The sequence below is a fragment of the Triturus cristatus genome, chromosome 12, assembly GCF_964204655.1.
Source record: "Triturus cristatus chromosome 12, aTriCri1.1, whole genome shotgun sequence".
NCBI lineage: Eukaryota > Metazoa > Chordata > Amphibia > Caudata > Salamandridae > Triturus > Triturus cristatus.
This window is the reverse complement of record NC_140595.1, coordinates 827,430,047-827,455,781: the sequence shown is the minus strand read 5'-3', so window position 1 is coordinate 827,455,781 and position 25,735 is coordinate 827,430,047. Positions and strand designations below refer to the sequence as shown.

Sequence of the window (25,735 nt, the reverse complement as noted above, 5' to 3'; positions counted from 1 at the left end):
GCACACTGCAAGTTGGGGGGCTTTGTAAGCTGACGCAGGGGTGCAGGGAGGGGGGGGGGGGGATTCGGGATGTTGGGGTTGTTGTTGGGGGTGGTTTTTCTCTTGCAAGGCGTAGCAATGGTTGTCAGTATTGTCCGATCGTGGTTCTCCGGGGGGGGGGGGGGGGGGGGGTGGAGGTCTCTTCGTGTTCGGGGATAGGGGCTTAAACATAATTAGCTGGAATGTTAATGGCTTAGGGGATCGTATTAAACGGGGATAGTCCTGCAATTCTTGAAACGGACCTCGCCAGATGTGGTCCTCCTGCAGGAGACCCACCTTATAGGGAACATGTGTTATGCACTTAACAGAAAGGGTTATAAATTCATTGCTCTCTCGGGGTTCTCCTCGGGCTCCAGGGGTGCGGGCATACTTGTTAGAGCTTCCCTACCATTGGAGGTTGACTCCACCATTGCCGATGACAGGGGGCGCTTTGTGGCCGTGGCGGGGAGGTGGGAGGGCAGAACGTTGGTATTGGTTTCTGTTTATGTCCCTCCTGCCCTGCAGGCCTCCACGTTTGCTGATCTGGGCAAGGCCTTGTTGGAACTCCCCGAAGGGACGCTGGTGGTGGGAGGAGACTTCAATGCGGTTGGTTCTGGAATGCTCGATAGGCACCCGCCCAGAGACACCGGGGGTGCTCAGAAGTGGCTTCCCGACTTTATAGATACTTTTGGTCTGGTAGACTGTTGGAGGCTACGGCACCCCACTCAGAGACAATATACCTTTCATTCCGGGGCCCACGGGAGTCTCTCTCAGATTGATTACTTGCTCACTCTGGCTGCGCACGCCTCTTTGGTATCTGAGGCTAGGCATCTGGCACGGGGCAAATCTGATCATTCACCGGTGTGGGCCCGTCTGGATATTGGCCGGGTGGTGGGGGGCAGGGTGGCTCCCATTAACCCCTGGTACTTTCGTGACCCCAAGCTGCGCAGTGCGTTGCTGAGGACAGTTGACCACTATTTTCAAGATAATCAGGGTTCAGTTGAATCTGCGGTGTCCTTGTGGGAAGCTTTTAAGACTGTATTGAGAGGGGAGGCCCTTTAATTGGTAGTGGCCGCCAAGCGGCGGAGAGACGCCGAGGTGACTCAAGTAGAGGACGAGATAGCGGCTTTAGAAGTGGCCTTGGAAGAGGACGTTGCACCGGCCACACTGCATAATTTGAGCTTGAAGCAACTGGAATATAGGGATCTGGTGACGAACGCTGCCAAGACCCTCAATAGGGAGCAGCAGGGTCGATTATATGATGTTGGTGATAAGGCCGGGAAATTGCTGGCGTGGTTGGATAAAAAAGAGCGTGTCAATCGAGTGGTGCCGGAGTTGTCGACGAATGGGGGAAAGGTTGTCACTGACCCCGACGGTATAGTTCAGTGTTTCTCGGACTATTTTCGTACGGTATACACCTCGGTCTCGGATAGGCCGACTGAGGACTCATGTGACCTCCTGCGTGATATCGCTCTGCCCTGCCTTTCTGCCATTGATAGGGATGACCTCGATGGAAATATAACTGTCGACGAAGTGGCGTGTGCTATCCGCGCGTTGCGCTCCGGTAAGGCTTCGGGCCCAAATGGTTTGCCGATTGAGCTGTATAAGCTTCGTCCGGATAAGTTGGCTCCTCACCTGCGCGCCATGTTCGTGGAGGCGCGGGTGAATGGGTTTCTTCCGCTCGATCAACGGCTGGCGACGATTGTGGTAATACATAAAGACGGTAAGCCCCGGGACAAGTGTGGCTCCTATCGGCCGATATCACTTCTCAACGCCGAGCTGAAAATCCTTGCTAAGATCCTTGCTAACCGCCTGGTCCAGGTGCTTGGCGACTTGATCCACCCGGATCAGTCGGGCTTTATCCCGCACCGTAACACTGCACTGAATCTTAGACGCCTCCATGGAGTGATTGCTAGGACGGGCACGATGCGAGAGCCGGCTATTGTGGCGTCCCTCGATGCCACGATGGCCTTCGATACGGTGGAGTGGGCATACCTGTGGGCTGTGCTAGCCAAGTTCGGCTTTGGGCCTGGATTTGTGGGCTGGGTGAGGCTGCTCTATGAGGGGCCTCTTGCTAGCGTCGTGGTGAACGGGCGGGCGTCGGCACCGTTCGAGCTCGGGAGAGGCACCCGGCAGGGTTGTCCCCTGTCGCCGTTGTTGTTCGCCCTTGCTCTCGAGCCGCTGGCGGCGTGGATACGATGGCACCCGGATATACGTGGGATTCGTTGGTCGCCTGACCACGAAGACCGTATTTCACTTTACGCCGACGATATCCTGCTATACCTCACCTCGCCTAAGAAATCTCTGATAGTGGTTTGTGACGTCTTGACTTCTTTCGGTAGGAACTCTGGTCTTGTCATTAATTGGGGGAAGTCATACTTGTATGTCCTGTGTGGAGAGGTCCCGCCTGTCCCGCGCAACTGCTCGATCCAGATAGCCCAGCAGGGCTTTTTGTATTTGGGGATCTATATTTCCACCGACCCCATTTTACGATACGAGAGGAACTTGCTCCCTCCCTTGGCACGTCTGCGGCGGGACGTGGCAGGCTGGCGGCAGTTGCCGCTTTCCCTCCTTGGCCGTGCCGCTCTGTTCAAAATGATGTCTCTTCCCCGTTTCCTCTATGCCCTGCAGAATACCCTTGACTGGGTCCCGGCCAGTTACTTCCGTGAGGTCGAAAGCCACCAGCGCGCGCTATTGTGGGAAGGGCGTCCGCGTATAGCGATTGCTAAGTTGACACTTCCGTGGTACGACGGTGGTATCGCGCTTCCAGACATTCGACGTTATTACTGGGCCACCCAGTTGAGCGCGATTAACCATGGTGTGTATGGTCCAGCGCTGAGCCCTGGCTTCGCCATGGACCGATGGTTGCTACGTGGGGGTAACTACCCCAGAGCGTTGTATTCGAAGTCGTTGGACTTAACCCTTACGGGGTCCACCAGGGTGGCCGTGCATGTATGGAAGGTTGCGACGGATTCACTGGGCTGGAAGGGTAGGCTAACCCTCGCCACCCCTCTGTTTGACTCCGATATTCTGGGAAAGCTTTGGCATACAAAAGGGTTTGAGAAATGGAACCTGATCGGTATATCCAGGGTTGGAGACCTTTTGGTTAAGGGTAGGATAAAGTCATTCGAGGAGCTGCAGAAGGAATATGAGCTGGGGAGCACGGAGTTCTTCCGATACGCTCAAGTGTGCCACGCCCTGCGGTCAGTCCTTGTGGAAGGGGAGAAGGTGCCTGAGTCCTCTCCATTAGAGGACCGGATCCTGGATGGCCATATGCCAGAGAGTACGATCTCGCTCATTTATAAGAAACTTATTAATGTTCGGGCGGATCTTCTTCTAGGGTTGCGTGATCAATGGACCAGAGATGGCCTTGAACTAAATGATGAGGATTGGCAGTACGCAGTTTCTTCTCCCAAAGAGGTCGCGATCCCCGCGCGCCTGCGGTTGGTGCAGCTTAAAATACTCCATAGGGTCTACGTGACGGGGCCCAGGCTGGTCCATATGGGTTTTTCTGAGGAGGGCTTATGTAAGAGGTTGTGGTATGGTGGGCACCTTCCTACATATTATTTGGGAATGCGGTGCGATTATGGAGTTTTGGAGGCGAATCCACGAGGTGATGGGGGAGGTGACGGGCATCGTCATGCAGCCTGAGGCGCGGTGTTGTCTCCTGAATGTTTGGGGTCCTACTGACCACGACGCGGCACAGACTCAGTGGGTGACCCTGGGGAACATGGTAGCCAAGCGCGACATCGCTCGTCTGTGGGGCTCTAATGGGCCTCCTACATTGACAGCATGGATGGAAAACATGGATTGGAGCATGTTTAGGGAGAAGACAGTGTATTGTGCTCGAGGGCGCCCTCGGAAATGGCACTCTGTATGGGGGCGATGAAACCAGTACAGAGGGGGCATATGCCTGCCCCCGGACCCGGATCCGCCTGAGGAGCAGCTCTCCCCTTAGCTTTCTTTCCGGCTTTGAACTCCTTGCTGGTATGTGTTTGTCTTCTTGAGTCTCTGACTTCCCCTCCTTTCCCTTACTATAGACCTGTGTCTGTTGGACGAAATGGGGCTCGCTCCCCCTGATGGGAACCCCTTCTGGTGCTTTCAGTACTTATCGCCTTGCTTGTGTTTAGGTTTGGGTTTGTGTTTATTTAAAACAGAACCTTTGATTCTCCTGTCAGTGGAATGTTGACGCTAGCATGTGTTGTGTTTTTAAAGCTGCCGTACCTCCGGGTTGTCGGCTGAATAGCTGTGTCACTGATTTCAAAGAATAAAGGTTTAAAAAAAAAAAAAAAAAAAAAAAATAATGTTCATACAGTCTGGTGGGAAGTTGAGGTGACCGAACTCTAGGACCGGAGGAGCCAGATTGCCAGGTTTAGTTGAGCTGGATCTGGATGCCTTATCTCTCCATGGTTCTGTGTAAGTAGCTTTGGGGAGAGTTGTAGTTTTTGGTGTGGAACTGCTGAGAGTTCCAGGAGTGTTGTGAACCATGGTTGCCGGGCCCATGTCGGAGCAACCAGGATCATTTTGAGAGATTGTTGTTTGAGCTTGCGCACTACTCATGGAATGAGTGGGAGAGGCAGAAAAGCGTACGCAAATCTTCCTGATCAGTTCATCCATATCGCATTACCTTTGGACAATGGGTGTGGATACCAGGCAGCGAAGGTTGGGCATTTTGTGTTTGCGTGTGTGGCGAACAGATCTATGTCTGGGTGGCCCCACATCTGAAAAAATGGATGAAGAACTTGTTGATGAAGTTCCCATTCGTGGATGTGCTGTGTCTGACGACTGAGCAGATCCGCAATCTGATTGTGTACCCCTGGAAGATGTTCTGCTAGAAGGTATATCTTTTGTGGGATGGCCCATTTCCATATGCTTTGCGCTAGTTGAGAAAGCTGCAAAGAATGTGTTCCTCCTTGTTTTTGTATATAATAATACAGTGCTGTCATATTGTCGGTGAGGACAAGTTTTGTTGAGGATACGCGTCTGGAATGATTTTAATGCTAGAAAGATTGCTAGTAACTCCAGGTGATTGATGTGGAGCACTTTTTGTTGAGGGGTCCACCTGCCCTGAATTGTATGGTTTAAGAGATGGGCTCCCCAACCGGTGAGTGATGCGTCCGCTGTTCGCACTATCTGTGGAACTGGGTCTTGGAACAGCTGACCTTTGGAAAGGTTTTGTGTGTTCCACCACTGCAGAGAGCGATGTGTGCGGCTGTCCACCAACACCAGATCTGAAAGTTGACCTTGAGCCTGGTTCCACTGACGTGCTAAACATTCTTGTAAAGGGCGCATCTGGAGACTTGCTTGAGGTACTATGAGAATGCAAGTGGCCATCATTCCTATTAGCTGCATAAACACTCGAGCTGGTAGTGAGTGTTGGGGATGAAATTTTATTATGAGGGTTTGTATACTGGTTATTCTGGCTGGATTGGGGTATGTAAGCCTTTGAAAGAGTCTATTGTGGCCCCTAGATACTGATGTATATGGGTCGGCTGAAGATTTGACTTGGTGAGGTTTATTGTGAACCCCAATTGTGTAGCAGCTGAATTGTTTGGTGAGTGTGGTGAACACACTGGCTATATGACTTGGCTTTTATGAGCCAGTCGTCCAGGTATGGGAACACATGAGTTTGTTGTCTTCGCAAGTGGGTGGCTACTACTGCTAGGCATTTTGTGAAGACTCTGGGTGCTGTGGTCACGGTGAGAAAGTGGCTCTGTATATACTGTTCCCAAATAGGTACAGTGTGTACAGAGTCCACAGTCCCCAGAGGTTTGGCAGAGGCTAAAGTTGGATATAACCTTACTCTCTAAAGTGGTAGCTTGGTCGAGCAGTAAGGCAGTATCAGAGGGCAGTGTAAAGCATTTGTTGTACACACTCAGTCAGCAAAATGGTTTCACACACTCAAGAACTGAACTCTAGGCCAATGGTTTATATAAAAAATATAGGCCTGTTTTATTTTAGAACCAACAATAGGTATTAAAATATACTTTCTCATAATGAGATGCTTTATATAAACACTTTTGCAATATGCAATTGGCTTTTGTAGAAAGTTACAAGTTGTTGCAATAGGCAACAATTTTAAACACAATAATGCATTGAGTTCAATGGAAGTTTCAAGTTATTTGCAATAGATTACTTTCAGGATTACTTTTGGACAGTAATTAGAAACAAGTGATAAAAGTCGACTTAGTTACTACTAGGATTTTTAAGTAATATTTTGCTATTTTAAAAGTTGACAGAAGAAATTTCATAGAAAACAGTCAATGATTCCCTATGGAAGAAAATTCAAGTTGCAGGTATAGTATGTTCTTGTTACTTTTGTAATCCAGTACTGGGTGCCTAGACTCAGTACTGGGACCTTTATCCAAAACAGGTAAGTAATTACGTTTTCACAATTTATGCGATTTTTAAAGAATATTTAAAGTTTGCAGAAATCGACACATAAAAGAAATTTCACAGAAAAACAGTCAATGATTTCCTATGGAAGAAAATTGGGTTACTGGCAAAATCCAGCACTGAGAGCTCTCCTAATAGCAGGTGAGTGTTTTCGTTACTCGGCTGATTCTTGCTTAATATTTTAAGTTTTGAAAACTCCACACTTGGAAGAAATTTCAGAAGAAATCAGTCAATGTTACCCTATGGAGAAAATGGAGTTATCGGCTTTCAGGTAAGTACTCGACTGGCAAAGTTAAGGTTCTGGGCACAGGCTCGGGGGTCCCCCAGGGTCAGGTAAGTACAGTTGTTACACCCTCAGCGGCGCAGGGGCAGCCGGGTGCAGAGAGAGTTAGGCCCAATGTTATCCTATGGGAGGCAGGGGGGCCTTGGTTGGTGGCTGCTGACTAGCAGGCCACGCGGCTGTGGGAGCTGGGCTCCTGGTCACTTGCTCAGGGCAAATGGGGAAGTAGATAGGTGCAAAGGTTACACTGCCAGGGCCACTCGGGCGGCTGGTTGCAGGGTGCTTTTGAGCCTTCGGGCGCTCAATTGGTTTCAATGGAATCGGTTTAGAAAAAGACTGCAAGCTCGGGGACGAAGATTCTTCAGGTGCCACCACCACTTCGAGAGGTAAGTTGGGTAGTTGGAGGATAGGTAGGTACCCAGGAGTTGGGCACAGGGGGCCGCAGGGCACCGGGGTGCCTTTTGGTGTTGGGAAATCTTACCCTCTGTTGATCGCGGTTGGGGGGTACCTGGTTCTGAGGCTGCAGGCATCGTCAGGAGCGTCGAGGGAAGTCCTTGGGTGCCGGAGTCGGGGTCACAGTCGCCGGGGGGTCGTCCTCAAGGTCTTTGTTCACTCCGGCACAGGCCAGGCTTGGCGGGTGCAGAGTGTGCAGGGTTCGCGGTTCCGGGCTGATGCCAGGGATTAGAAGCTGATTTTGAGTAGAGCCTCTACTCATGGGAGTCCAAGGTGCTTAGAGCCAAGGGGTAGCCAGGTCCTCCGGGGTTTTGTGAGGTTGCTGGCCACAAGAGATGCCGGGTTGTAGCAGGAGCCGGTTCGAGGGTCGACAGGCCGGTAGGACTGGGGCCAAAGCAGTTGGTGTCTTCCTCTTCTTAGCAGCTGCAGGGCAGGTCTTCTTTCTTCTTGCTCTTCTTTGTATTTTGGAATCTGGAATCTGGGGAAGGAAGGTTCAGGGTGCCCCTAAATACTAGATTTAGGGGCGTTACAGGTAGGTGAAGGGCAGGGACCAATGGGTCCCTGTCCTGGGGTGGGTACACCCCCTATCCGGCCTCTCTCCTGTGGGAGGGGGGCAGTAGCCTAGTCCTGATTGGGTAGGGCCACCCATCTTCAAGATGGCGAGTGCCCGGAGATGCTTCGCCTCGCCTCCCCCACCTGAGGGGTGGGGTTGGCAGGCTGGCACATCCCCTGTCCTTATTTGGGGTTTCCAGCCAGGCTTCCCGCCAGAGTGGGGGCTGCCAGTGGCCTGGGGAAGCTCACAGAGGCGGCATGCCTTTGAAGTTTCCCCCTGCCCATCCTGGGGGAGGAGATCTAGCACCTCGCCCAGGATGTGCATTGTTTCAGGCCCAGGAGAAGCAGGGGCTCTCCTACCCATGGGGTCCAGCAACATGTCTGCTGTGTGGCAGCCTAGGCAGCCTCCCAGATCAGACGGGAATTGTAGGTTAGGTTACAGGGGGCATCTCTAAGATGCCCTCTTTGGTGCTTGGTACATTAAATCCCACACTGGCATCAGTGTGGGTTTAATGTGCTGAGAAGTTTGATACCAAACTTCTCAGTCTTCAGTGTTGCGGTTCTGGTGCTGTGGAGTTAGTGTTTGACGAGCTCTCAGCACCATATACTCTTAAATGGCAGCACTGCACTTACAGTGCCCAGGAATGGACCTGGGTACTGTAGGGGCACAGGGCTCATGCTCCTGTGCCCACACCACTGGCATAGGGCACCCAGCTAGAGGGGTGGCTGATGTATGCCAGGGCAGTGTAGGTGGTGGGCATGGCACACAGGGATGTGTGCCATGTCGAGACTCGGTTTTGTCTTGTACCCAGACACTCAGCCTGCAAGGGCAGGGTGTGTGTGTTAGGGTACAGGGCCTCTAAGGGTGTCACAACAAGTGCTGCAGCCCTTAGAGGCCTTCCCTGGTCACAATGCCCTGGGTACCATTTACCAGGGGCTGACATGTGGCAAGGGTTTGCCAATTTGGGTTTTAGGGAAGGAAGATAGGCCCTGGGCACATGATTGGCAGGAGTCCAGGGCCCACTCAGTCAAAGTACATTCAGCAATTCAGCAAAAAGTGGGGGCATACCATGCAAGAAAGATTGCACTTTCTCACAGTCACTCCGAATGGGAGGACCTTGAATTGATAGTGCTGACCGTCCACTACAAACCTTGGATATTTCCTGTGAGCAGGGTGTAAAGGAATATGGAAGTAGGTGTCCTTGAGATCTAGAGTGGCAAGGAAATCTCCTTGTTGGAGCAGCGGGAGGACCTGTTGAAGAATGACCATGTGAAAATGGTCTGATTGTGTGTAGATATTCAGAGGTCTGAGGTCCAGTATTGGTCTGAGAGTTCCGTCTTTTTTGGTGATGAGAATGTAGAGGGAGTAAACTCCTGTGCCTTGATGCTGGAGGGGAACTGGTTCTATTGCATGCTTTTGAAGAAGTGAGAGAACTTCCTGTTTCAGGAGCGTTAGATGTTCCGTGGACATTGGATGTTTGGGCGGTATGTTGGGGGGAGTTGCGGTAAGTTCCAGGCAGTAACCGACTGGATAATATGTCTTACCCACCTGTCTGTAGTGATGGAGTTAAAGACAAGTAGGAACTATGAGAGCCTTCCTCCAACCGGAGTGCAATGGTCTGGAGGGAGAGGAGGGAAGTCAATGTTTGGTAGTAGGTTCGGTTGTTATTACCTCGGCCTCTACCCTTGTTATTATTTCCTTTGTACCCACCTCTAAAATATCCCTTGTTGGGGGATGTTTGTGTGGGACTATTATAGGAGGAATTAGTGTCTGTGCTAATGTTTTTGGATGCGCCCCTATAAAAGGAGCGACAAAAGGAACCTCGTGGTGTTTGAGATTGTACTGCTACCATTGATTTTGCAGTGTCGGTCTTTTTTTAATTTTTTCCAAAGCTGTATCCACAGCTGGGCCAAAGAGATGTTCTTGATCGAACGGCTGATTTAAGATAGTTGTTTGCACTTCTGGTTTAAAACCAGGAATGTGCGACTATGCATGTCTGCGAAGTAAGACACTGGTGTAGACAGATCTAGATGCGGTGTCTGCTGCGTCGAGGGAACATTTGATGGATGCATTTGTAATTAACTTGCCCTCTTGGACCAGATCATTGGCCATGGCTGTGTATTGGTCAGGTAAGTGTTGAATAAGATCTTCGAGCTCATCGTAGTGAGCTCTGTCATATCTGGCAAGAAGTGCTTGTGCATTAGCTATTCTTCAGTGATTGGCTGCTTGGGAGGCAACTCGTTTACCTGATGCATCTAGCAGTTTAGACTCTTTGTCTGGGGGTGGAGCATCACCAGAGGTTTGGGAATTAGCACATTTTCTTGCACTTGAAGCTACCGAAGAATCTAAAGGGAGTTGTCCTTTAATTAGGGGCAGGTTTATATTTATATAGCAATCCGAGGATTGAGAATCCTGGTCCTGAGAGGGTCTTTAAATATGTCTGGTGTGTGCTTAATGACACCTTTAATCATGGGTAATGTCTGTATTGATGTTTGTGACTGAGCAAATGTATCTAGTAGGAAATCCTTGTCCATGGGGTCTGAATGTAGTTGAACCCCATGATATTGTGCAGCTCTATTAATGAGCGGACTAAAACCTATATTGTCGTCTGGAGGGGATGGCCTGGTAGGGTATACATCCGGATCAGGAATGTCTGGAGGATCTATGGGATTGTTGTAATCATCCCATGTATCGTGTGGTGGAATAGTGTTATCATCAGGGTCATCTAAAGGGTCCCTAGCGTGCCCACCCCGTCCCCTAAACCATCCTCATCATGAGGAGGGAAGGGTGAGTATGGAGTTATTGGAGAGAGTCTAGGAGAGTGTATAGGAGAGTTTGTAGGAGACAGGTTTGGTAGGAAGAACAGGAGAAGAGGGTCTTATTGGTGAAGTTGCAAAGTCTCTTTTCTTCACAGGTACCTCAGGAGTGTGTGAGGTATCCGATTTCCTCTTTTTTGCTGGGATATTGACAATATGACCTGTTTTAGGGTCAACTTGAAATGTCTTTTGTTTCGGATCGAGGATCTGGGCGAAACAGTTCTTCATGCTTGTTGTCTCCTTTCGGCACCGATTTTTTCCCGTTCAGAGCGTTTGAATTTGGGCTCTGGAGCCGTAGAAGAGGTCTTGTGCTCCTTCGGCTTTGATGTTGGTGTCGGGTCTGAAATCTTCTTCGGATCCAAAGGTTTTTGGTGTTTGCTCGGTTCTGAGGCCTTATGGTCTTTCGGTGCCAAAGATTTCAATACCGAGGCCTTTTTGGGTGTTACGGGAATAGGATGTGTCCCTGATTTCGGTACTGACGGTATTTTATGGGTACCAAGATGCGGCTTGTTTGGTCCCGAGCTGCCGGAAGGCTTTTCTTTTGTATTCAGAGCCGGGCACAGAAGTGGGGCTTTTGAAATTTTCTTTCTGTCTCGACCTAGGCCTTCAGGCGAAGTTTTGACCGGAGCCTTTTATTTTTTCAGTTGGCACATGGACGTTTGTACTCACTCGTTGACCTGGAGTAATCTGGTCGTCGGTGTGGTCAGGTTCAGAGACGATATTGAGCTCTTCCGAATCCTCTGCCTCTGGAACATCGGGCCTTTGTCGAAAATATCGTCCGGCACCGGTGCAGCCTGTTGAGCCATAACGTGTCGTTGAGCCCGGCGATCACGGATAGTCTTTTTGGATCGAAAAGAGGCACAGGCCTGGCAATCCCTTTCCTCGTGTTCTGGTGAGAGGCAAAGGTTGCAGACCTTGTGGTGGTCACTGTGTGGAAATTTAGCTCCACACTGGGGGCATTTTTTAGATGGAGTCCTTTCCATTAGCCGTAGGGCCTAATGGTGCCGATGGGTCCAGTGGCCCACGTTGACTACCGGAATCGAGGATTTTAAGGTCAGCGCGTCGAAGGGCACGCGAACGAAACAATACCATTGAATAGTGATGGGTTGGCTGTCGAAAAAAGGGTTGGAAACACTGTACCGAACCGAAAGTCACATGCGAACCCGATGGCGGAAAAAAACAATCTAAGGATGGAGTCGATGCCCATGCGCACTATCGTCTAAAGGGGGAGTCACCCATCTCCTGAATACAAAGACTTCTTCCAAGACAACAACAAAGTGCAAACATCCGCAGCCAACACCGGATGGCGATCTATGCACAAGTATGTATTCTCCAGCTCATATACCTCAAACATAAAATTATAATAGAATATCCCTAAACCTCAGAAGATGTGCTGCAAACACAGACATCAATTTCGTGAACAGCCTAGAGCCACTGATAGTGAGCACAGAGAATGAAAAATGCTCCTGGCCTAACTTGAACCTCACAAAATTCCTGTGAGAGAATGTGAAAATGGGCGGCCTGCAGGTCCAGTGCTCCCATCCAGTCTTCTGCATCCAGGGCAGATAGAATCTGGACCAATGTGAGCATCCTGACTGTAAGAAATTGGATTATTTGGGGTGGGTGACTAGCCATCTCAAGAAACAATCACAACCCTTGTCAGCGTAAAACCGACAAAAACACTTAATTGACCGGAGCTCAACCCCTTAGTAGCTGTGGCACACAGCAGACGGGCTTAACTGAGGGCAGTGCGTAAAGTATTTATGCAGCACACAAACAATAAAGAAGTCAAAAAGCAAAACAATAACAATCCCAAACCAAATTAGAACAGAATCAGTTTAATAAACAAAATGACACCAAAAAGACAAAATCGAATAAAGGGGAACCAGAGATACAAATTTTCAATGTTTTAAATAGAAAACGCCAAAAAGCACAAAGCATGAAGGGGTGCAGCAGACCAGGATCTATGTGAAATTTGAGTCTGACCACAAAGGAGAGTGGGTTGGGTACACCAACCAGATTCGTCCTGGCCAAAGATTTTACCTTCCGACTTAGGCTTTCAAGTCCCAATGCACCACAGAACTACACTTCTGAAGCCCCCCAGGATACCAGGAGTCACTCAGGCTCACAGGCTGACAGAGGCCAACAGCAGAGTACAGTCCAGATCCAGTCACCTCTCGTCAGATGGGTACTGCCAGTAAAAGGCTTCCTGCAGCTTGCTGAATCCTTGTAGACAGGTCAGCCTTATTACCCTTCAAGTCCACTGCTTTGCCCTGGGAACAAGATGGAACAGGTCCAGGCCCTCAGGTTCTTCTAATGTCACAGACAACAGGAACAGTTGTCTTTTGATCCTTCGAAGGTCCATCTAAGTGTTCTTAAAGGGGTGCCTGGAGCTGCCACATTTATGCCCTGCATGAACTAGTGCTTGGGGTGACTCCTGGCCACTCCCTAACCAATGGGGTAAAAGCTCCCAGGGCAAATTTTACCCACCTTTTCAGGAGATTCTGCCTACCTTACTACAATAGACCCAAAATGCAACGTGCCAGAGCATTTTCAAGATGGGAAGCCTCTTCGGTCACATTAAATGTTGCTCTGAGGGCACGTATGGAGAGTGTTCTATGGTAAGCCTCGTGTCTTTACACATCTAAAATCCAGTTTGGATGAGGTATTGTGCCCACAACAAACCCAGAGACAGAAGGCTGGTAAGACAAAAGCAGGATCCTTCATAAACCAGACAGTAGATACACAAGAATTGTCTTAGCAATAAAAGTGTTATATGTGAACCCAGCAAACCGGTCAAGCAAGATTTGACACTATGCTGCCAAAAAGGATGTCCACAGCTCCCACCCATGGGCATCCTTTTTGAGGGGCCTTCTCAGCCCATTCAGGTCAGCCTATTGTTTGCATCTGGGAGGCATTTCAGCCATATTCAAAGCTATTTACTGCCTGGGAGAAACTAGAAACCTAATCGAAATTAGCCTCCTGGAACTCCAGGTAGGGAAAAGGTAACTTCCTTAAAGCTATCTTTCCTTAATATTTATTAAAAATCCAACTTCCCCATTGAACTGGATTTTTATTAAGTTTTAAAACTAGTTGCTTTATTATTTTTCTAGCTAGTCCCGTTGCTAATACAGTATTCATATTTCAATCTTTATTCTGGTATTCTACAAAGAACCCTGGATATATCTTTTACCATATATTAGTGACTTCTAGCAAAGTTAAATATATTAATTTGGAATATGACCGTGATTAAAGGAGGAGCACAGGCACTTTACTACGGATTAGCAGGGAGTGCACAGAGTTCTAAATCCAGTAAAAAAAATATACGGTCCACCAAAAGACAAACCAATGCAGAAGAGCCTACACTGAACCTGCCCTTTTTCAAGAATAAAGATAGGGCACAGATCTAAAATAGGACAAAGGTCTCAGTCCTCCTTCACGATCCGGAAATAGCAGGAATAATATTCAGCTCCTATTTTCAATGCTAGAACTGTTTCTATGGCTCCTATGTCCAAAACAGCCTTGATCGCTTCCCACAGAATGACAAATGATCCTCCACCAGCTGCTCTGATGTGGGTGGGATAGGCAGTGGATCTAAAAGGAATGGAAGGACATGCCATTGCCGGACTATGTGAGGCCTCCATCTATCGGATGCAACACTCTGCCAACCGTGGAGGCATTATCTTTTTCTACCTCCATCGTGGTGGTCATGTGACTCCGAGGGCAAGCTAATGCAGCTTTTTGGCAGTAGCAGGAAAGGCAAGGGAGCCAGCAGTGCATTTCCTATCAAAGTCTGGGCGTGGTCACCCAGGATCCCAACCGCGAAAAGCCTGAGCGGGGGTTGGGGCTGATGTTGTGAAGTTGCTGTCTTTGGGCCAAGACCCTTCCAACGCTTTGAAAGGTGGGCGGGGGCGGTTAGGGATACTGCTGCATGGCTGCAGAAGGCTGAGGAAGCACACTGTGGCCCTCCTTTCCTTGAAGTGCTCCAGGCTCAAATCTACCTTCCGTCCAAATAAAATGCTACCATCAAATGGCATGTCCATAAGTAACGCCTGAACATCACTCTAGAAGTGCGTGGATCTCAACCACACATGGCATTGAAACACCACACTACCACCAACTGCCCTGCCCAAGCACTCAATAGTGTTCAGCCCAGAGCAGATGAGGTATTTCGCTGTCTCCTGACCATCTTGAGCGATCTCCGCAACCTAGAGGCGGTAATCATGGACTGTCAGCAAGATCTCGCTGACCATACCCTGTAACACATGCACATATCGTCCCAGGAGACAACTGGCATTTAGTGAGCAAGGCTGGCTAAGGGAAAACATGTTCTTCCCGAATGTCTCCATGTAGTCGGATTCCCTATCAGGAGGCATAGTAAGGAATGGGTTGGGGTTCAGTTTACTCATGGACGCCTGGACCACGTAACTTTCAGGAGTAGGCAACTGGTCTACTCACTGGTGGGCCAATTGTAGACTTGTCTAATCGCCAATGGGTTTGACCCAATTGCACACTGATGTGTTCATCAGGGGTTCATTAGAAGAAAGAAATGGCTCTCTAGAAGACTGACCAGGCTAGAGGTCCTAAGTCAGAACATTAGTCTGAACTTCAACAGGTGCAAGTTGCAGTTCTAAAAATTCTTTAGCCTGCCTAATAACCACAGCAAAAGAAGCGGATTTGTATGTGGAAGGGCCAGGTGGAGAGTTCAACCTAGTATCTGGGGCTGTATCTAGTACACTGAAGTCCTGCAGGTCTATAAAGGGATTGTCCTCATCATCATAATGGGATGCATCATCCCAGTTTGGAGTCTGAGGCAAAAAGAATGCAGAGCATCCCAGGCAGTGGCAGTTTTCTGTTCAAGTCAAAATGAAGTTGGACCGCCTGCGCCAAAGGTTTAGGAGGGCATGACTTTGGTCAAGGTTGTGTCGGGTTGCTTCAGAGTCCATTAACATAATGGGTTTTAGTGGTGGTGTCAGTGCCAGTGTTGTGGAAGGGACCAGCATAGATTGTGGCGTCTGATTTGAAGTTAGATTGGGCATACAACGCAGTCAGGGCAGACGCAATAGCGGAATCAAGAGGATGGCACGGCAGACAGTAGCTGGGGCTGGAGGTGTTCGCAAATCCTTGGAGCCCGATGGCATGCCACAGGGGCCCAGAAGCGTACTAAGATATGCACATATCGCTTGTTTGAAAGCCTCCATTTGTTGCAGCATCGCTGACGGACCCAGGAATTTGGATTTCAATGGTATGAGCTGTGGAATAGATTCTTCAATAGGACATAGTGTTGCAGGGATTCTGCTCATGCACAGAACTATGCACAGGAAACCAGGACCTCAGTGTATTGTTGTGTACCGAAAAAGCCACCTCAGTGCCCAGAACCCCAATCCGACTAGCAATAGTGTCTCATTCGTTCTCCATACTACAGTGAAGCTACCAATGATTAGACAACCTAGAACATGCGACTTAGTAAACTATCAGGAATCGCGGGAATAAGAACACTCTTTCGTTCAAACACTCATACTTGTCCACAAAGTGAGTAATCAGAGACACAGTATAGTTTAAAATGTTATATAACTAACGTGCTCTAAGGTGCAGTACTCTAGCCAATACGAGCAGCATAATGCATAAGAACAATATAATCAGCATTGTTACAATTCCATAAAGCACAAAAGGGGAAATCATATTAAAATGACAGTGGAAACAGGACTATAGCGCCTTCTACCACCATCCCCGTGCTCATGAGCTAGTTTAGAATAATTATAGAAGACCTCTGGGCTTTGTCAGCGAGACCCCATACCTACGAGATCAGATGCAATGAATTACATCCAAGGATCAGCACAGCTCTTCTATGTTGAAAAGGTTTTCTCCACTTGCCTTCTCATGCATGCAATGCCATATTAAAAAGCACCCGAGTTTCAGTTGGGCCGCTGTGCTTCATGTTATGTCTATGTGCGTGGGACTGACCAAAGTGAATCAACAGCATACATTGTTATTCGACCTTGAACACGCTGTGCAGACAGAGAGCACGGTGCCCAGCTGAATATGTGAAAGGTAGACACTTCTCATATGAAGCAGTGCCAGCAAAGTATTTTACGAGAACAGAGCCATGTAGTGTCGTGTGCAAAAGCGGCAGAATGGCAGCCAAGCCTATACTACTTATGCTAACTTAGCAGTGTCTGCAGTTAACCCCATTTCCTCACTATAATAGGACAGAGACTGGGAGGAAACCTGACATCCACGTGACTTCTCTGGACTGGAGTAGAGAGAAGAGGAACAGTTACTCTTCGAGTTTGGTATTCATTTCATTCTCAGGGCCATCATCAGGTAAGACCAGGTCAAAGAAGAAAAACACAGTCCTTTACTTCAACTGGGGCCAGTCCTTAAGTGCCTTCTGACCGCGTTCGGCAACAGAGCTAGGCTTTGTGGTCCTGGATCACCTTGGATTTCCCTGCAGGATTTTGAGTTGAGCGACACGGCATATATGGTGGGAATTTGTCACAAACATCTACTTGTGACAGACCCCACATGGTTTAAACCCTGTAGTTTTCAGAGGATGTGTTCCCTTGCACACTGTAGGACATTTTGAAGAAAAGAAAATCATCAAAAGACTACAAAAAAGTTGAAAGCGAGTTCAAGACACAACCAAAGAAAAACAAAAAGGAACAGATGACAGCGTGCAGGACTGGAGCCTATATTTGGCTCTGGCATCACTTTTGGGGGTAGTGCAGAGTCACATAACGCCACCTGCTGGCAGGCTAGAGCAATGATGAGAAAAATCTCCAGATCCAGTCTGGTGCATGGTAGTGTTCACAGAGTGAGGAATCTGCAGTTAGAAGCATCCATCAGAAATGAATAACTAACCATCAAAGGCACAGCTGCTATCTCACATGGGACAGTTTGCAAACAGCAATAATGGCGTCTCCCTGCCAGCAGGCAGATTCTGGGTTCTCTTATAATAATGGAACAGACTACAGAAGGCTCAGCAGTTAGTAGTGGACTAAGGGCATTAGTAAGGACGAACAGGTACTTACACCTTGCTGAATTAAGGTGATTATGGAATACAGCATCCCGATGCCGGCCACGCCCACCAGGCAAAGCAGGAACCGGCAGGCATCTCGGTAGAGCCTGAAATCCGTGGGTTTAGGGTACAGGATGGAGCAGACCAGCTGCCCCTTGGAGGTAGAGAAACCTGATGGTGAGAAGAACACAGGGAAGCAAATGAGTAACAATGAATAGAAGAAAGCAGGTGAAGGAAATGAATAACCTGTCAGCCAGGAGAATAAGGAAAGAAACAAAAACAAGAGAACATATCCACGCAATAATCCAGTCTAGTAAAGTGATTGATCTGGGCGTAGGCATCCATCTTTCATTCACTTTGTCTTTACTTTTGTTCTCCAGTCAACACCTTATACTTTTCTCTCTCAGGTTTCTCCCTCTTTCCCAAAGTAGTTTCTCCGAATACATGTCCTGTTCATCATATCGGTTCTCAAAACTCTATATATATAAATAACCCTTTTCTCAGTTTATTTGCTCTGAAAGTTTCAACAGGCGCCCTTTTGGTTTAATGTATTAATTTTTCATCAGTCTACAAAGTGGAATGTTCACACCTTCTCTAATGCCACTTCTAGAGTTAACCACACCCCCAGTAAAAACACATGCCACATTCCTCTCCCGAAACCTGCCCATTTGTAACATTTCTGTACGCGCCCCCCCCCCCCCCCCACTCAATCTACCTTTTTAGCTCTCCACTTGCCACACTCTCTGGCTTATAAGTGCCTGGCGCTCCTGCCTCTATACCCCTGACAAAGGTCCAATTCTTGGCATCACAGCCATGTGCTTACCTGTGCTAACTACGAGTGCCTTGACAGCCTCCCCACTGTAGTAGCGGGTTTGAATCACGGCAGTGCCACAAAACAGGGTGTGGCGTTTGTGCTCTTCTGGGTTGTAAAATTCTTTTTTGATGAATCCGTTGGCTGCTTGGGATGGGTCAGGAAGGTGAGTTTTAGTTACTGGAACGCTCTCTCCTGCACAAAAGAAGCATAACGAAAGCATTCAGGAAAAGTAATGCTCAACAACAAGACACCGTACTGTGAAATATACACACACTCCTCAGCAGTCCGCATGTTCTCGTTCACAATGCATGTGCCACTCACACACGTTTCCCCTTTCGGCATGCTTTCGTTTACAATGCATGTGCCACTGACACACTCCTCAGCAGTCCGCATGTTCTCGTTCACAATGCATGTGCCACTGACACACGCCTCGCCTGTCAGCATGCTCTCATTCACAATGCATGTGCCACTGACACACGTCTCACCTGTCGGCATGCTTTCGTTTACAATGCATGTGCCACTGACACACGCCTCGCCTGTTAGCATGCTCTCATTCACAATACATGTACCACTGACACGCTTCACCTGTCAGCATGCTCTCGTTAACAATACATGTACCACTGACACGCCTCACCTGTCAGTATGCTCTCGTTCACAATGCATGTGCCACTGACACACACCTCACCTGTCAGAATGCTCTTGTTCACAATGCATGTACCACCGACACGCCTCACCTGTCAGCATGCTCTTGTTCACAATGCATGTGCCACTGAGACACGTCTCACCTGCCCGCATGCTCTCGTTCACAATGCATGTGCCACTGACACACGTCTCACCTGCCCGCATGCTCTCGTTCACAATGCATGTGCCACTGACACACGTCTCACCTGCCCGCATGCTCTTGTTCACAATGCATATGTCACCGACACACGTCTCACCTGTCAGCATGCTCTCATTCACAATGCATTTGCCACTGACACAAGCCTCACCTGTCAGCATGCTCTCGTTCACAATGCATTTGCCACTGACACAAGCCTCACCTGTCAGCATGCTCTCGTTCACAATGCATATGTCACTGACACACACCTCACCTGTCAGCATGCTTTTGTTCACAATGCGCGTGCCACTGACACAATACTCACCTGTCAGCATGCTCTCGTTCACAATACATGTACCACTGACACGCCTCACCTGTCAGCATGCCCTCGTTCACAATGCATTTGCCACGGACACAAACCTCACCTGTCAGCATGCTCTCGTTCACAATGCATTTGCCACTGACACATCTCACCTGTCAGCATGCTCTCGTTCACAATGCATGTGCCACTGACAATACTCCCGTCAGCATGCTCTTGTTCACAATGCATGTCACTGACACAAACCTCACCTGTCAGTATGCTCTCGTTCACAATGCATGTGCCACTGACACACGTCTCACCTGCCCGCATGCTCTCGTTCACAATGCATGTGCCACTGACACGTCTCACCTGCCCGCATGCTCTTGTTCACAATGCATATGTCACCGACACACGTCTCACCTGTCAGCATGCTCTCATTCACAATGCATTTGCCACTGACACAAGCCTCACCTGTCAGCATGCTCTCGTTCACAATGCATTTGCCACTGACACAAGCCTCACCTGTCAGCATGCTCTCGTTCACAATGCATGTCACTGACACACACCTCACCTGTCAGCATGCTTTTGTTCACAATGTGCGTGCCACTGACACAATACTCACCTGTCAGCATGCTCTCGTTCACAATACATGTACCACTGACACGCCTCACCTGTCAGCATGCCCTCGTTCACAATGCATTTGCCACTGACACAAACCTCACCTGTCAGCATGCTCTCGTTCACAATGCATATGCCACTGACACAAACCTCACCTGTCAGCATGCTCTCGTTCACAATGCATTTGCCACTGACACATCTCACCTGTCGGCATGCTCTCGTTCACAATGCATGTGCCACTGACAATACTCCCGTCAGCATGCTCTTGTTCACAATGCATGTCACTGACACAAACCTCACCTGTCAGTATGCTCTCGTTCACAATCTGCCACTGACACGTCTCACCTGTCAGCATGCTCTCGTTCACAATGCATTTGCCACTGACAATACTCCCGTCAGCATGCTCTTGTTCACAATGCATATGTCACTGACACAAGCCTTACCTGTCAGCATGCTCTCGTTCACAATACATGTACCACTGACACGCCTCACCTGTCAGTATGCTTTTGTTCACAATGCGCGTGCCACTGACACACGCCTCACCTGTCAGCATGCTCTCGTTCACAATGCACGTGCCACTGACACGCCTCCCCTGTCAGCATGCTCTCGTTCACAATACATGTACCACTGACACGCCTCACCTGTCAGCATGCTCTCGTTCACAATGCACGTGCCACTAGTCAGAACCGCATCACACGGCATCATCATCCCATTGGCTGGAATGAGAATAACATCACCAGGAACCAGGTCTGTGGAGAAGATCTCTTCAGTCTCTGAGGGGAGAAGAAACAGTTTAACAAGGGCCTGGTGGTGAGTCCAAGAGGGTCTGTGCACGTGCGTTTCATGTACAGCTACGACGCAATAACCGATTATTATGTCAATTATGGAGAGTCCATTCTGTGGGCATGTGCACCTCACCAGCCAGCGCTTTAGTCTGAGCAAGAGCTCAATGTTAAGGATGACCGGGGGAAACAAACGCCATCGATACCCATATGGAGCATCCCATCAACGTATAGCTCCCAGCTCTCTTCTATTACAAAACTAACCTGGCAACATCAGGAATGGAGTCTTATGTTACACGTCAAAGCTGTATGCAGCCCGTACTGCACATCCTCAACCATTCCAGGTGCACCCCCGCCCACACATAGCATCACAGAGCTTCTGATCCTTTTCATAAGCGAGTTGTCTGGACAATAAGGCTGATAAGCAATGAATGGAAGCTGGGCTTTCATAATAGAGGAGACTAGAGCTGGGAGTAACAAAGAAACATACAACTGATGCATGTCTCTCTGCTGTCATCAAACAAGGGAGGCAGATTTCCAAATAAGTAGGGAAGGAGAAAAAATTGCATTAAGCAGTCTGACTTGAAACCATTTTGCTATTCAACGACGATGCACAAACCTTCAGTACACATTAACTCTTGCACAGAGATTACGCATGCGGAGCAGGCCCTTAATGGAAATGTTCTGGGCTGATGACACTCCCAATGAGCTTTTATCAAATACTAACCAGATTTGAAACAAACGGTATCAGTAATAGAGTCTATGCAGAAGAAGAACATGCTTTTTATAATCAAGCAAGACAACAGACCTCCAACCACTCCTCTGCGATTATCCAGCGACGGGTGATTAGTTTTAATACATGAGCCACCCAAGTGTCTTTTTTGGAGTTACATCAGGGATGTAATGTCTTGCTGGCAAGCAGACCGGCATTTTACTCACAGGAAATTAGTTTTTGGTTCTCGAGAAGGGGATTCACTAGCTTTGTGATAAGAGAAAGGCAGGGCTGGCTGCTCTGAATCCCTAGCCATGTGCCGCTAGAGCCGCAGATGACAAACGGGTTTCACCGGCCTGCATCCACAGGCTTTTTAAAGAAGTACCTTACGGTTCATTTATATTTAGTTGTGGAACTGCCTCTGCTCTAAAAGTTAGTTAGTTTTATCTATCGTCAATTTCATCTAGCTGATCTGCCGATACAATAGTCCAGACACCTCAATGATTGGATTTGGTGTGTACTACACAGCTTTATTTCTTTCAAGGTTTTCAAAAAAAAATATTGCTCGCCCATACAGATCATGAAGCTATGCATTTTGAACCATGGGTGCTTCTTCAGGGAACATAAACACTACTACAGAGCTCACTTCTTCAATCACTCGCACAACCAGTGCTGCAACCGTCTCATTAGAGGCTGTGCGTTCAAAACGTGTAGGGGCAAGCTCTGCTTGGACTTTGTCATTCATGACTTTGGTGAAAAAACTAAACTATTTAATAAGAAGAAATACTTTTCAACAAATAGAACTGATATGAGCAGTTGAATGTACTCTCACGTAACTATGATTAATAAGCGAAATGTATTTTTACACTAAGAAATGAGTGAATAAAGTTGTCTGGCACAAACTTTCACTTAAGTTGGTGCCTTGGTTACTGTATGGTCAACTAGATGAAATTGGGGATATTTAAAGGGGTTCCCAGGTCCAACGGTACCTGCCTGGAGGTAGCGCAGCAAGCTGTACTCACAATACACTTGGGGTCACACAATTCTACGACCAGAGACTGAATAATAGGTTGTATTTCTTTGGGAGATCACAGTGGAAATTACATCTATGAGACTTGTTCTTGGATCCAATGAGAAGAGGTTGATTGTCTACTCTTCATGAATGTCCAAGAAGATCCCTTTGTGAGTTAGGCATGGGTGCATACTCCAGGGTAGGCGCCGGTTTCACTCACCCTGATTCCCTCGGTACACAGTCACACGCATCACGTTGTGCGCAGCCACCATATCATGAAGGAGGATGTATTGCTGGAAAAAAAGAAAAGAAAAAAACAACCTCAAATAAAAACAGCCATGTTCACGGAATGTCTTCGAAAACAGCGACACTTCCCAATATCTGCAGACACAAACTGTGGCAGAAGTGAAAGGCTTCAAAAGGATTTCACTGCCTCAAGCCATACTTATTTATTTTTTTACATCTTCAAAATATATAACTTTAGGGTGGACAATAAATCATTGTCTTAAGAAATACTCAACAAAAATACCTGAAATATAGCAATTATGTCCAACAAGGACTCCTGCACCTCAACATACATCAGTAAAATGAAAAAAGGGGATGCAGCCTTCAATAATAATTTGATAATTTGTGACTCTGAGATAGTTCCATAGAGAGGTCACGAACTGTGTGTCCATGGAGAAATAATTCTCATTCTCCTAACCGTGTTCCCTCCCGGAATACGAATAGAGATCCCGACTTCTGGAAGCTATGTCACAAAGCACAAAAATGAGCCGAGATGGAAGAAGAGTTTGAGGCTGTGCCCTCTAGCTCGGATGGCTCTCTGGATCAATAGAACAATTACACTTTCTGTGCAGGTACCTTTCAGCAGGTAAATAAATATCTATAGACGCAAAATGGGGTAAGCACAATTAATTTATGCAGTTTATAAAGAGAAAGCAAGACACAAGGGCATCAGAGTGCTTTACAGTAGGAATTGAAAAACACATTAGCAGCAAAGAACAAGTTACTTACCTTCTGTAACAACCTTTCTAGTAGATACACTTATCTAACCACAGATTTCTCACCTTGAGAATACTCCAGGTGCCAGAATGGAACTGGAAACTTTATAGAAGTGCTTCTGCGTGTGGAATCGCACAGTTCCACCTAGACGCTGTTCCACCTAGACGTCGTTCCAAACTAAAAGTGACAAGCAGAGCTGCATGTAAGTGCCGCCCATGCACCCCGACGTCCGTTGCTTTCTTAGGCTGTCCACGTCCTCAGGCACAGTGTCCAACGGCAGACTTGAATCACCAGTGTGCAGATTTCTAGACTGGGGCTTTTTTTTAAATGGAAAAGACTCCAGTTCACAGAACATAAAAGTGGGAGGGTCAGTGAGGAATTTACAGTTAAGGTATCAATCGGAAAGCCTTCGGCCATACCACCCCGCAAGCACTGGATCTTATCTGATCTCAGACGATAAGCAGGGTTGGGCCTGGGTAGCATCTGAATGGGAGGATCCATCAGAAAGGTACTTACTGAAGGTGTGACATGTTCTTCTGATGGATTCTTCTAGCTGCAGATTCCTTACTTTGTGAAAGATACCATAGCAGTACCTCCAAGGTGGTGGGTCTGTGAACTGGCTCAGATCAAAAAGTCCTGCAAGACCCAGTGGGCAATATGCCCCTCCTGGCGGACTTGACTGTTGCGGTATCAATGCTTCATGATTGTGTGAATAGACGCCCTCATTGCCATCCAATAGATGCCAAGGCGCTTTGTGTGCTAAGGCAGTGGTAGCAACTTCGGCCCTGGTGGAATGAGCCCACAAGCCTACTGAATGCTGCTTCTTTGCCAGTGCATAGCAGATGTTTTGCCAGAGAACAATCCATCAAAGGATGCTGTGTTTTTGCACTGCCTGGCCTTTCTTTGCTCCGGATAACCCTACCAAGAGCTGATCATCCACTGGATGTTCAATGGTATAATCAATATGAAGGCTTAATGCTTTTATGATTCAAGCGATGGAGCCTCTCATCTGCCTTAAAAGCTAGAAGAGGGATAACCGTACAACATAAAAAGGAGTGTCTACTTTGGGTAGGAATGATCCTCAGGTCCTCAAAACCAACTTATCATGGAAGGTGGTGATATAAGGTGGATTGACACAGAGCGTGAAGCTCACTCGCACATCTTGAGAAAAAAGACTGTCTTCAAGGTAAGACGTCTCAAGCAACAACTGTGCAGTGGCTCAAAAGAGGTGCACATCAAGGCAGCGAGGGCTAAGTTAAAGCCCCACTGAAGCATCACAGAGGCTTTTGGTAGCAACAAAAATGTTGCAAAACCTTTCAAAAAGGCTGATTTGAATAACAAAGTCTGGTCCAGCAGCCGCCCAAGTGCCGAAAGAGCAGATAAATAACCCTAATCGATGCCCAAAGCAAGTCCTTGCTGGGCTAAGGACAGAACAAACATTAAAACTTCAGACAACTTGGTTTGTAATGGTTTAATTTGTCCGGTGCGGCACCAAACCAAAAACTTTTCCCAACACCTGGCGTAAAATGATTTTGTGGAGGGACGCCTTACCGCCAAGATTAACTCAACAACTTCAGGGCGCAGGCTGAAGGAGGTCAATTGCGGCCACTCAATCTCCATGCACCGAGATGCTACGTGTGGAGGCCCGGGTACAACACACTGCTGCGACAGAAGACCCGCCCGAAGAGATAGCATGATAGGAGGACAGATGTTCATGCCCCGGAGTTCCTGGTACCAACCCCCTTGCCCAATTCGGTGAACTATGATGATTTGGACGCAAACACAAGGAGATGATACATGGAGCGCTGAAACTTTTCAGACACTCACCCCCAGTCACAGATCTGGGTTGAATCCATCATCGTTCTTTAGCTCACTTTGCCACCCCAGTTCAGACACAGCTATATGCAAACCATTCTTGACCCTGTGCCTCATGGGAACAGTCCAGCCTAACTGCCAAGCCAGGTCTTCCCTGAACCAGAAACGAGCATCCTGGGACCGGTTTCTGGGTAACACCCTTCATAAGCCAGGCTAGCTTACATCCAGTGGCAAAATGAGCAAGGGACCCATGTCTGGGAAGACCCTGCCAACTTAGGGCTAACAAATCAAACACAAGGAGATGATGGACGGAGCGCTAAAAGTTCTC

At 48.1% G+C, this 25,735-nt stretch overlaps 1 protein-coding gene across 2 annotated transcripts in view; it reads right to left on the bottom strand.

Moving 5' to 3' along the window:
- The window catches only part of LOC146782995 (polyamine-transporting ATPase 13A3-like), a 374,238-nt gene that overhangs the window by 198,012 nt on the left and 150,491 nt on the right, over positions 1-25,735 (bottom strand). For both annotated transcript variants that reach the window (XM_085638060.1, XM_085638059.1), the window contains exons 9-12: positions 22,811-22,883; positions 20,726-20,857; positions 18,358-18,540; positions 17,548-17,705 (exon numbers count right to left, since the gene is read on the bottom strand). In XM_085638060.1, the coding sequence (XP_085494186.1) occupies positions 17,548-17,705; positions 18,358-18,540; positions 20,726-20,857; positions 22,811-22,883 (546 nt within the window). The remainder of the gene's footprint in view (positions 1-17,547; positions 17,706-18,357; positions 18,541-20,725; positions 20,858-22,810; positions 22,884-25,735) is intronic.